General features: G+C 44.7%; 1 protein-coding gene across 1 annotated transcript in view; it reads right to left on the bottom strand.

The window, feature by feature from the left end:
* Positions 1-13977, bottom strand: part of lrpprc (leucine-rich pentatricopeptide repeat containing) — a 64892-nt gene that overhangs the window by 41382 nt on the left and 9533 nt on the right. Inside the window, exons 9-14 of the mRNA XM_056609810.1 lie at positions 13417-13574; positions 12922-13027; positions 9745-9852; positions 4851-4969; positions 4654-4744; positions 2636-2705 (exon numbers count right to left, since the gene is read on the bottom strand). Coding sequence (XP_056465785.1) covers positions 2636-2705; positions 4654-4744; positions 4851-4969; positions 9745-9852; positions 12922-13027; positions 13417-13574 — 652 coding nt within the window. The remainder of the gene's footprint in view (positions 1-2635; positions 2706-4653; positions 4745-4850; positions 4970-9744; positions 9853-12921; positions 13028-13416; positions 13575-13977) is intronic.

Genomic DNA, 13977 nt, shown 5'->3' with positions numbered 1-13977 from the left:
TATTATGATCTCAAAAATGTATTTGTGGTACTTTTACATATTTGCTACACTGACTACTTCCTCCATGAGAGCTGCTCTGAGCCTCCTTGCATTAAAAACTACTAAACTAACTCACTTGATCTGTCTGTCAAGTCAAAGGGTCACTTTAGAGTGGAGGTCCATGGATCAATAAAATATGATATCATGTGGAGGGGGCATGGCTTGGTGCAGGCTGCACACCGGTGGCGAGGCGGCTCAATCAGGGGAACCAACGTAGCTGTGGGAGGGGGCATAATGAGCAGGCTGGCCATAAATACTGCCGTGTTGTTGTGCTTACAGTGGGGTTGGGTCCGGCTAATGAGTCAAACGAGTTCCTGCAAAAAACAATGGTAGGCGCCAATTTTTTTTTAAGGAAGAATAGATATTCATCACAAATCTCTGCCTAGCTATTCAAACTTCTGTTGGTTGGGTTTGAATAGATCCATTTGTGACTCCAATGTCCCGGCCGAGCAGCAGAAAAATCGTATGGTACACAGTACAGACCTATCCTCAGATGACTTTTCCCATAGATCGTTTGGAAAATAGGGCTTGTCAATCTGAATGCGTCATGGCATTTTTTGTTGCTGATACGCAGCCATATTGATAGGACTCAAGACAGTTGTAGTGCTGACTCCTGGAGCTCTATATCTATATAATATAATATAATAATATAGTATTTCTATAATATTATATCTAATATCACGGCCAAAAGCTACTGTATGTGTGCCTCGGATGATATTATGAATCATAAAGACTGCGTCTAACGTCTCTGGCACTTCCACAACAAGTAAAGACTCGTAGTGGGGGATATCTCGGCCATGGTTGAGAAGAATTGGGGGAAAGGAACTTTGGCCTTGACTCTCTGAAGTCCATGACCTGCGGCATGGAGGAGAAAGAGATTGTATACAATCTCTTTCTCCTCCATGCCGCAGGTCATGGACTTGCTAGAGAAGCTAGGCAAAATATACTATAATGTGGAATATTATACATCCAGCTCCTGGACTATAGTCCAGGAGCTGAGCTGCCGGACTGCCGCCAAGCTCTCCGCGCCGGAGCTGCCGGACTGCCACCGCCGAAGCCGTTCGGCCGCCGCCAAAGCTTCGGCGGCAGTCCGGCAGCTCCGGCGGTGTACTCCGGGAGCAGAAAAGTCTTGCAGGGGTAGCTCGGCGGCAGTCCGGCAGCCAACCTCCGAGAGTACAATTCTCCTCCATGTCTCCTCCTCCGGACTGCCGGTGAAGCTTCGCCGGTAGTCCGGCAGCTCCGGCGGGGGGAGCTCGGCGGCAGTCCGGCAGAGAAAGGGATTGTACTCCCGGAGCTGAGCTGCCGCCGAGTTCCCCCCTCACTCGCTCATTTGGTAACTGTACTGTCAGAAATGCATAGCTCACTCAAAATAAATCTCATACAGACTTTTATCAAAGTTTGTATGCCTGTGGGAACACCAGAGACCCAAAACAACACCCCAAATCCCAGGAAAAGTGTTGTTTTCATAATATACCTTTAAAGCAACCTTAATATAACATACTCTAGTCTTTTGAAAACTGTGGTTGCCACGTCTCACATGAGATAGACCGCAGATTCAAACACAAAACTGTCTCCCCTTAATGACAAATCCTTTCATGATTCATTACTAAACAATGAAAACAAATCAATATTACTAACTTGATAGCTAACGTTCCAATGCTCGCTACTGTTCTTATACTTTTTTCAAATTTAGGCATTGCGATCTACCCACCCTTTAGGGGATCATGCCTCCCTTTTACTTGGGACAGGCCCTCTTTCTGCTGGCCTGGGCGCGTTTAAAAATTACGATTATAAAGATATATTCATGTATTTCGTAGCTTGCTCGTGAATATTCATTTTGCGACTGTTGGTAATTAGTATTGTGTCTATCTGATAGGCTGTGAAGCAAACTCGCTACATGGGGGTTTATCTATCGACTCATACAATAAACAAGCATGAACGAGTACAAACAATGGGCCAATAAAAGAGTACAGTACCCTTTCAATAAGCTTACTGTTCCACTAGTTTAGCAAAGCTTAAAAGACATCATAGTGAACTAAAAGGGCCCAATCTTTGACTTTAGAAGAAATCTTTATGGAAAGGCCTCCATATTAAGCTTGGGAGTGAGCATTTGTGTGTTGTTCAACTGTAAATATTCATAAACACAGCCCTACACATTACAACCTTTAGGCTTAAGGCTGTCTGTGTGTGCATCTGTGTTTCGGACGTTGGAAGGGGTGTTGGGATTAGCACGAGTATGCTTATTGGTGGGAGCAGCAGGCATCTGCTTATTTGCATAACTCTCACGGTGCTTGGGGGCGCACGCCGAGGGACCACAACTCCATTTGCATGAGGCCGTGTCCGGAGTGTGTGTGAGCGTTTTGTGTGACACGAGTTTCTCTCCTTGCAGCTTGCCTCACTCACACACACAAATAAACACCAACGCACAAACAAATGACATGCGTGATAAGCTGCATATGTCATATCCATAACATCTGCTATTGTGACCTCCATCACGCTCCGAGCCACTGTATAAAAGCCCGTAAGGTATTGTATGGCAAATTCTGGAGGAATATGGAAATGGAAATTATTCACACTGTTCCTCTAATTAACTTACTTTTTGAAGCCCGCGGTGAGGCTGCCGCGGAAGTTACCGATCTCCATGACTGGGAAGGCCGGGTCAGAGACTGGGGTCAACAGACAGGGAAGACATCTAGTAAGACTTTTGACATTGTTATATATAAATACATGACCAATTAATTACATATCTTTTTTGATAATGTGGGAATAAAGCTGACAGCATTGGTGAATTTGCGAGGTGGTGTTGTCTGGACAGAGCACGTTTAAACAGTCCCAGCCCATATATTTGCTGGGTACATGCACTCAATTGGAAGAGCGGTTAATGGAGGCTAAATCAAGTTGTAAGAGACACATAAAAGAGTCACACTCCTCCATCTCTCTACATAGTCATACTCATCTCCTCCATCTCTCTACAGTCACACTCCTCTCCTCCAGCATGTAGAATGTTGGTGTACTTTATACACAACGCAGAGTCTATACAAACAATTTAGAAATAAGCTGAAATCTAACAAGCACTACAGTAACACTCCTCCATCTCTCTACATAGTCACACTCCTCTCCTCCATCTCTCTACATAGTCACACTCCTCTCCTCCATCTCTCTACATAGTCACACTCCTCGCCTCCATCTCTCTACATAGTCACACTCCTCTCCTCCATCTCTCTACATAGTCACACTCCTCTCCTCCATCTCTCTACATAGTCACACTCCTCTCCTCCATCTCTCTACATAGTCACACTCCTCTCCTCCATCTCTCTACATAGTCACACTCCTCTCCTCCATCTCTCTACATAGTCACACTCCTCTCCTCCATCTCTCTACATAGTCACACTCCTCTCCTCCATCTCTCTACATAGTCACACTCCTCTCCTCCATCACTAGTCACACTCCTCCATCTTTCTACATAGTCACACTCCTCTCCTCCATCTCTCTACATAGTCACACTCCTCTCCTCCATCACTAGTCACACTCCTCCATCTTTCTACATAGTCACACTCCTCTCCTCCATCTCTCTACATAGTCACACTCCTCTCCTCCATCTTTCTACATAGTCACACTCCTCTCCTCCATCTCTCTACATAGTCACACTCCTCTCCTCCATCTCTCTACATAGTCACACTCCTCTCCTCCATCACTAGTCACACTCCTCTCCTCCATCTCTCTACATAGTCACACTCCTCTCCTCCATCTCTATACATAGTCACACTCCTCTCCTCCATCTCTCTACATAGTCACACTCCTCTCCTCCATCACTAGTCACACTCCTCTCCTCCATCTCTCTACATAGTCATACTCCTCTCCTCCATCTCTCTACATAGTCACACTCCTCTCCTCCATCTCTCTACATAGTCACACTCCTCTCCTCCATCTCTCTACATAGTCACACTCCTCTCCTCCATCTCTCTACATAGTCACACTCCTCTCCTCCATCTCTCTACATAGTCACACTCCTCTCCTCCATCTCTCTACAGTCACACTCCTCGCCTCCATCTCTCTATAGTCACACTCCTCTCCTCCATCTCTCTACATAGTCACACTCCTCTCCTCCATCTCTCTACATAGTCACACTCCTCTCCTCCATCTCTCTACATAGTCACACTCCTCGCCTCCATCTCTCTACATAGTCACACTCCTCTCCTCCATCTCTCTACATAGTCACACTCCTCTCCTCCATCTCTCTACATAGTCACACTCCTCTCCTCCATCTCTCTACATAGTCACACTCCTCTCCTCCATCTCTCTACATAGTCACACTCCTCGCCTCCATCTCTCTATAGTCACACTCCTCTCCTCCATCTCTCTACATAGTCACACTCCTCTCCTCCATCTCTCTACATAGTCACACTCCTCTCCTCCATCTCTCTACATAGTCACACTCCTCTCCTCCATCTCTCTACATAGTCACACTCCTCTCCTCCATCTCTCTACACAGTTACACTCATGTCCTCCACTCATGAAGGCCTGCTGATGGCACAGGGAGGTGAGTGGGTGTCTGTGTGGACTCTAGACCAATCCATGCGGACATGCAACGGTGTGTGTTTGTGGAGTACTTACTCATGGTGTAGAATTTGGCTAGGTTGCTACTAGCTGCTGAGCGAACCTCCGCAGACAGGAAGTATTCAGACTCCAGCGTTAATCCTTCATCCTGAGGTATGAGACAAAACACGTAAAAAACACGACACACACACACGACACACGACACACGACACACACACACACACACACACACACACACACACACACACACACACCTTGAAGGCCTTGCGGGCTTCCTCAATGCTCTCGAAGGCAGGGATGATGTAGTTGGTGAAGGTCTCAGGAGCAGGGGACACTTCCAGCTCCATCATGCCCCTCACCACCTCCAGCACTCCTGCAACACACAAACACGGTTTGAAATGCTACTTGATAGGGGTAGGACAAAATATAGATACGCAGATATCGTTGCCCTACTTCGAATCGATACACTACAGCCAAATAGATGTTCTATTTTTGTAATCATTAAAAAAATATATCTAATAATTTATTTTGCATTTTCATGCCCTATCCCTGAAGAGTTAAGACAGGAAATATCGCCCCTAATATCGATATTATAATTGATGAAATAAGGCGCTCTAAACGGACTTCCCTGCTCCTCGAGGTGGCGCTCAACACTTTACCTTTTCACAGTCATTTTGTATTCATCATTAGACATATCGTTATGCAACGCTATAGGATTGTCCAACAATATATATACAAACCTTATATGTATATATATTATCATATCGCAAACCATGTATCGCTTATCGTATCGTGAGGTACCCTGTGATTCCCACCCCTACTACTTGAACGTTTGCATTAGGTTACTTTGTTTTAAGTCGTTTTAGTAAGACAGCAACTTGGAAACAAGCCCAATGCTATCAAGTATAAATGCATGGAAACAAAGTGCTACAAAAGAAGTGACTCTTTAAGTAGTTAACTCCCGGAGGTGATCCCAACGGTAGACCTGTGTTGCAGTTATATATTAGTTGGCTAAAAGTGAGGGGGAGGTTGAAAGTAACTCAAGTAAATCATGCACTCATTGAACACAGTCACACACACACACACACACACATCAGCCTACAGCAGTGGAGGAGCTGTTTAAATACAGGCCCAAGAAAAAAGCTGCCACACATTTTCTATAACCCATTGAGTTGAAGAGAGACAGACACAACACATCAAGAGAACACTAATTGATGCTCCCTAGTTTGCCTTTGGCTGGACTGGTGGACAAACACACACTTAGCTTTACCCCGTCCCCTCGTTCCCCAGCACGGACCCCAAGGTCTTGCCCCGAGGGATGAGGCCAAAACAGCAACATGCATATGGAACAGCCACTCACACACTCTCAATATGCCCGGGAGAGAGAGTGGCAGTACGTTAGCATACTGAACAGCCACACTTTGCATATGCCTGAGAGTGTGCCTCTCAGAAGACATGGGCCTAAATGAGCCATGCATCACAATTCCATGCAAGTCGCTATGAGAGTTTGATGACAGAAACATCAATGCGTCCCTCTACATTATGCGCACAGGAAATAACAACAGGCCGCACGGTTGTAAACAATGTTTCCATGCAGACCTCAGCAAACTACCGTAAGTGCTGGGCAGATTCCATGGACCGGCTTCCCTCGGGAAGCCGGTGTACACCTGACAGACTCTGTACATGAATAAAAGACGAAGCCTGTGCTTTTATACGCCATTAGAACCTGCATTACCCAGGTAGAGCTACCTGGGACCACTCCGCTCACCATCCAGCCACCCCAACATCCTCCTTCATTCATCCCCTCTCCAGGGCCCACACTCTACACTTTCACAAAGAAAAAAAGGAAACAACCACTGGTGATCTGGCCCTTCTCAATGGAGGAGCCTCCGTTCCCTGGTCCATTCTTGCCCTTCTCATCTGCTTTTTTTTGTCTATGAAAAGGGTTTGTGTTGTCTTCCTGCTGAATAATCCATGATCCATTTCACATTGAGCCAGACAGATAGGAAACAAGTGGATTGTGGAGGAGGTATAAATGTACACTGGACTGCTCCTCCCTGTTTGTGCTTTCACCCCGTTTCTCAATAACAAGCACTTTCCAACAGGACATTTTTTTAGGAAGACGTATTTTTAAGACCCTCTTCCGGTGAAGGCCAAGTGAACGTAGGTGACATGGACTTCACCCTTTATCTTCGGGATGCAGCCCCATGAACACATCAACATTATTCTTAAGGAGTAAATGTTTCAGCTTTGTTTCTGAATTCTGAATAAGCTGAACACTATTGGCATTTAAAAAAAAAAAGATTGGGCCGCAAGCTCTAGCTAGTTTTGGGGGAAGGTTAACCCCATGGTGACGACCCACAGCAACTTTGTGATACTTTTTTATTAGCCATCTGTCGAAGTGTACAAGTTGTATAACGAGCGATGTTGTGACATCAAAGAGTAAACTAAAAAGGAACGTCGACTTCATGAAAAAAACCGCAACCTGCGTTTGGAGCAGAGTGGAAGGTTCACATACCAGTTGGCAGAGACCGGCAAAATACATCATTTACTCAAGTTTTCTCCAAATGTCTTATTTCACTGACGGTGATGAAGTGGCATAAATCACTAAGTTAATGAACATAAGAGTAAAATGATGGGTTCCCCTCCCCATTAACACTTAAACTCTGCCAAGCAATGCAAAGCTATTGAGACAGACTAATACTAAGACAGACTAAGGCCAAGTCAGACAGGTCCCTATTTATTTATTCATTCTCTATTAACAACATTTATAATAAAATGATATGATATCCTTTGATAACATTTAAAAAGGATCTGGTGTAGAACAGAAGGGAGAGCCCAAGAGAGCCAACAGAACTCTGGAGAGAACATCTACCACACATCCGGGAGTTAACACAGGTCACAAGATATCACCATCAGACTCATGTCTCCGGGTGAGCCGTCACGCAGGGAGGAGAGGAGGAGGAGAGTGAACTGGTCCCGTCGTCTTCTCCTTCCCTCTCGGCCATAAGTACCTGTCACATCTCCTCCTTCTGCTCAGTCTGTCGCCCTTCATTTCCCTCACAGTCTTTCAATCTATCAAAAAATATAAACTAAAACTACACTTGGCGGACTTGGAACAATTCTCAAAAGGGGCTACGGACGGACGGACGCACGCACGCGCACACGCACGCGCACACGCACGCGCACACACACACACACACCTTGATTTTGCCCAAATATTTCATGCATTCCCGTAACCCATTCCTTCAAATCAGCCTGAACCACATCCGACAAACCCATCCGGTCAGACCTGTGCACACGGCACAGAGGCACACGGCAGATTGAGTCCCAACCTAAAGCATCGACAGGTGACGGGTAAGAGAAAAGTTTGAAGGGTTGTGGAGGAGTGCGCCTGACAGAGCACACACAGAAAGAGAAACACGGCCGACACTACAGCTCTCACTAACCAGGAACACACCCTCACAAGTCTTCCTTCACTACTGCCTCTTTCTCAGTCTCTCTCCTGCACGGCCACGTCAAACATGATAGAGAGCCTTGTGTCGCTGACAGTGACAAGTGGTGCCTCGCTGGCGGCGGGGGGGGAGCGTGGCCGAGCATATGCTCCTGCTAAAGCAAAGCCACACCTCATCAAAATACAAAGCCCCCTCCCCCCCAGGTCATTCCTCAGCTCTTGCTGCTACCCGCTAGTGACACCTGTAGACAAAAAAATGACACGGCGCTTAATATTGCATAGGCGGTGCACAGCGGTGCGCGTAATCCAAAGTGAACTCCCTCAGAGCACCGGCATTTACATGAAGTGAAGTCACTCCGAATCAATCACATCACCTGCACACCCAACCACGCCCCCGCTAGTCTGTTCCCCACCATACACACACACACACACAAACATGCTGGAGAATTAAAGAGTACATCATTGATGAGGGCTAAGACCAACATCTTCACGGAGGCAGTGAGAGTCGTCTCCCTGCTTCTCCGCCATCTGCTAAGCACTGTGACAACTAAATGAAGTTCACTCTGTGTTTAAACGTTTTGTTTTAGTTGGGTGTGCAGGGTATGCTGAGATTTAGCCTGTGTGTGTGTGTGTGTGTGTGTGTGTGTGTGTGTGTGTGTGTGTGTGTGTGTGTGTGTGTGTGTGTGTGTGTGTGTGTGTGCCCCCCCCGCCGGCCCAATGCCGTCAATTAGGTGACAGGCGGAAAAAGAAAAACATAACTTATTCATCTGAAAGAGCCCAAAGAGAGCGCATTGATGATGGAGCACTTGGGATTCCTGGGCTTATACTAGAGAGTGTGTATCAGTGCTACATTGGGCAAATATGTCCCAAGTTCTGACAAAGGGGTATTTATCCGTCACCGATCTTATTAATATACATATTTTAGGGATGATCTCGTCTTAATGAAACTGAAAGAATGTTGGAACATTAACATAATTGAAAATAAAATTAAAAAAAGAGCCACGGCTCCTATGGCGCATTTCCACCGTTGGGTGCGGTTTGGTTCAGTGTGCAAAGGAGCGGCACAGGTCTCGTTTCCACCGCCAAAAGAGGGCGTGATGCAGACTGAGCCGTACTCGTTTCGCAGTACTCCCCCGTCGGGGTACTGAGACGCCTGAAAGGGTGCCGGCAAGTTCGAGCTTCACACGCCGTCCGTTGATCGGTCGACAGAAACGTCTTGTTGCTCTTTGTTCATTGTGCGTGTTATTCTTTTTCCTTGGATTTATTAGCAGGCTACACTGTATCGGGCTGCTATAAGGTCACGAAGCTTACGTAGCTGCCGTGGCTATCGGTTCCGAATTAAACTCCGCCCTACCATAAGGGTACTGATGCGATGGAAACACAAGCCGTAACTGAGCTGGGCTATTCTGCACCCTAGCTACTGGTCTGAGTCGTGCTGGGTCCGAAGCTTATCCGCCGGCGGAGAAGTACCATTAGTGTCTGCACCTCTTCACATTATTATATTATTATATTAGAGTGTTAGCTTGTGTTTTATTTTCAAACAGTATCGCTGCAAATCTTTGAACTAAACCGGGCTGAGGACATTTTGATGGCAATTGATTGATCGCTTCTCACAAGCAAAAGACATTACGGTAATAAATACATAATAAAAGGCTTCAAGGCTTGTGTGCGTTTCTCTTCGTGATTGTGTGTACCTGCTGTGTTCTTGTCCTTAACATGTTGGGTGAGGAGCGGGTAGAAGAAGTGAGGCCTAACAGGTAGACCCTGCTCCTTCAGAACCTTCATCAGGGACACACACATATCTGAAAAGAAGAAAATCATCAGTTATATTGTTGTAGCAAGGACTCTGTAAGTATAAAGTTAAAGCAGAGCGAAGAGGTCAAAAATGTGTGTTGTGTTAAAATGGCAAAATAGTAGAGGACAAAAAAGATGAAAAAGATGAGAAACCAGTTAGAGCTAGCTGGATTTTGAAAGTATTTAGCAGGCAAAATCCCTTCCCTCCACATCAATTCCTCCTAGCTCTAGGTCTGCTTAGACTTGTGAAAGACTCCGGTCATGGGCAATAGTATGAATTATAGTTAGATAGACCGACAGGCAAGTCGGAAAGTTTCAGTCGCCCATCAGAATTATTGGACGGGTATAGTATAGGCCTGCAACAGCCAATGATAACAGAAATTATTTATTTATTTTTTACAGTATTGGATGTTTTCATTTAGATCGGTCTAGTAAGTACAATGTTGTAATGTAACATTGTAATATTAGAAAAAGATTAAAACTAAAACTAAATTGTCAACCCTAGCTTTAAATCAGGGTCCTGATCATGTAGTTGATTGCACATGGTTTATAATGTAGAAGGAATAAACTCTGATAGGAAACCATGGATAGTTATTGGAAAATTACGCATGATGGGGGTTGCTTACCACTGCCAAGGTAAATTATAGCAATAGTAATAATGTTTACACGTCACTTTATTTGATGAAGTAAGCGGGCGGTATACATAGAAGTCCATACTCAATGTAGTTGGGGTTTAGTAACTGAACAAAATATGTCCATGGTAAAATTCAGTGCATTTTTCAGTGTGTCTATATTAAGAACAAATATATTTACAGAGAAACGGATACAAATACCAAAAGGTTGACTTATTTTTGAATTGCCCCATAATAAAAGATTTAGATACACATTTATTATATTGGCTTAGGGGTGTGCATCTCTCCTTTATATGACGATCCAATACTTATCTAGATACATGTGCTACGCGATCCGATTCAGGGACGATCACTTTTAATATGGAACGATTCGATGCAATGTTCTAACGATTCGGTTCGATTTGATGAGATATTAATCAATCTGATAGCAGTGTTTCCCCTATATGCACCTACCAGTGGCAGCACGCCGCTGGTAGGTGCATGAAATATGACCGCCGCTGCTGAATTTCTTTTTTTCAACAAGAGGAGACGAGAGCTTCAGCTTATCTCTTTAAATTACGAATGTTATATTATTTTGCGCTACACAAAATAATATAACATTACGTGCGCTACAGACGCTGGATATGCGCTTTATATCCAGGTCAATTCACACACTTGTGAGCAAAGCATATAAACGGAGAGGAGAGGAGAGCTCCTTCTTATCTCTTTAAAAAACTAATGTTATATTATTTTGCGCGACGGACGCTTCATATCAAGGTCAATTCACACACCTGAGTAAAGCATATAAACGGAGAGGAACTTCCGTAAAGTTGGAAATTAATTGGCAGATTCTGAGTTTACGGTTCAATAGATCAGTGAAACATTGTTGCGACCCAATTGAGTGTGGTAACCTAGAGAACCAGCTACAGCATTGTTTTCATCCAAACGAGCCGTCTTTAGCGAAAGGTGAATTGCATTGGCTTCTATGAGCTGTCACCTTTCAGCCGCGAGCTTAGGGACCTTCTGCAAAGTGCAAAACTGAAAACGACCACAATGGTAAAATTTCAATAGCGTCGCCATTATTGACGAGCCCCAAAACTTGTTTCATAGAGGTATGGCCTCTTTATGGTCCCACTACAACCTTTAGTTTTGAAAAATATTTCTCTTCTTATTTTTGAAGATTGTTTATTTAGCAAGAATTTCAATAGCGTCGCCATTATTGACTCTAGAGCCCCAAAACTCGTTCCATAGAGGCATAGCCTCTTTATTGTCCTACTACAACCTTTAGTTTTGAAAAATATATCTCTACTTATTTTTAAAAAATTATTTTTAGCAAAAATGTCAATATACATTTTTTTTAGCAACAATTTCAGAAGCGTCGCCATTATTGACTCCAAAAACTTGTTCAATAGAGGAATGGCCTCTTTATGGTCCTACTACAACCTTTGTGATTGGGAGAGGGGAGGGAGTGTGAAGATGCATTGGTTTGAGGCACAGACCTTTTTGATTGTTGTAGTATTTGTGTTATGTGATTTTACTGTATAGGGTGGTTGTTGATATCATATATTTTTTGTTAAATAAATGTACATAATTGTTTTAAAGATTATACTTGTAATATGTTCAATCTCTCCATATTTCCCCTGCTCATTACTCTGCACAAATGTACTGTATGTACACCCTTCTGTTGCCGGCAGACACATAGAAACCTCCCGGCAGGGTGTGCTTTGCGAGCACAAAAAAAAAATTGCAAGCAGAAAAAAAAAACATTCCACCTCCGCTACTGCAACTCCATCCTAGGGGAAACACTGGATAGATACACTTAATATTTCTTTAACAAATATTTCTTTATGGCATGGGAAAAAATGGAAGACACATTTATACATTTAGAACTACATGTCTATTTATTTGTTTATTTATAGACTTGATCGCTGTCCCGCACAATTTAAAAAATAGCGAAGCTTTTGTCAATATTCCCCTCCTTCTAATAAGACCCAAAGAATTCGCTGGTGCACTGAAAATCATTTCACAGTTTTCAGACATATGGTTATTCGCGCACTCACAACTCCGGTTGTTTCCTGCTCGCGAGACGCAGGGCGCACGCGGAGACGCACGAGCAAACATACACAAACACACATGCGGATCCGTCCGCTTCCATAAATTTCATTTTCGGGATCCGTATGGAAACGGAATGAAATGAGTTGTCTTGATATCAGGTTGAAGCTTCACTCAATCGTTACGCAACGTTTAAATCGGTGCATCGACAGATTCTTGGTCATTTTAAATCGTTTCAGGGGCCCACGTATCGATGAAGTCGCATCTGTGTTAATCTACCCGGATACTGATTCGTATCGGTGAACCGTTACACCCCTAGTAAATGTGGTATAATCTCAACACATATTATAACGTTCTTATTCTAGATATATTAAATTCAACAACCTTTGTGTGCGTGCATGCATGCGTGCGTACCAGTCTTCCTGGTTTCGAGGGCGCAGGCCAGGGTGAAGTGTAGTGGTGAGGTGTGAAGGTTGGACTCTTGCAGTTCCTTGCAGTAGCGGGCCAACTTCTCCACGGGCTGCGTACACAAAATGTACAAAAGTAAGCTTCTGGGAGTGTTATTGTGCAGTGCACCTTGTACATGACTCATTATGTTTGTTAGAAATGCCATAGCCCGTCAGGTATTCTACAGTGAATGAAATGCTCCGTTCTGCCTGAGACATTCAATGTTAGAACTTTCCTGCCTCATTTCTAGTCAACAGCAGTGGGTGGATTCCCCATGCCAATTGGTTCAGCTATAACATCTTGATCAGGGACTGATGTGTTCTTTGGGTTGGGAATTTTTTTAACAGACGTCTCTCTCCAACGGAAGGCGGCATTGATATTTATTTTTGGAGGCGTTCCAAATGTGTGTCCATGGAGATGTACATCTACAGGTCTAGGACACATGTGGGCGTGCGGGCGTACCATGTCCATGTGGACGCAGTGTCTGAGGAAGAAGCTCCCCAGGGTGGGGCCATCCGTGCTGGGGACCTCCCCATGCTGCGCGGGGAAGCTCTGGAGGATCCCGAAGGCCGTGTCCTCCATGCGCTGAGTGATCAGGCTCAGACACAGGTTCATAGCATCTGCACAGAGAACAACATGCGCAGTGTTTAGTATGCCCAGCGTTCGGCTGGGACCGTTACGGTCTTCGTCGTTTACTGTGGTTTTATTTCCATTTCATCCATCCTGGTAAAATGGTAAATGGACTGCATTTATACAGCGCTTTTCTAACCAGTGGTAACGCAAAGGGCATTACAGTACTGCATAACATTCACCCATTCATACCCACTTTCACACACTGACGGCAACCATGTGCCAACCATGCAAGGCGACAGCCAGCTCGTCGGGAGCAGTCAGGATGAGGTGTCTTGCTCAGGTACACCTCGAGACACAGCTAGGAGGAGCCAGGGATCGAACTAGCAACCTTTCGATTACCAGCCAACCCGCTCTACCTCCCGAGCCACATGCTGCCCCATCATGAAACAG

The sequence above is a fragment of the Gadus chalcogrammus genome, chromosome 15, assembly GCF_026213295.1.
Source record: "Gadus chalcogrammus isolate NIFS_2021 chromosome 15, NIFS_Gcha_1.0, whole genome shotgun sequence".
In the NCBI taxonomy this organism is placed as follows: Eukaryota; Metazoa; Chordata; class Actinopteri; order Gadiformes; family Gadidae; genus Gadus; species Gadus chalcogrammus.
The sequence above is the reverse complement of the archived record's forward strand: the minus strand, read 5'-3'. Positions and strand labels throughout refer to the sequence as shown.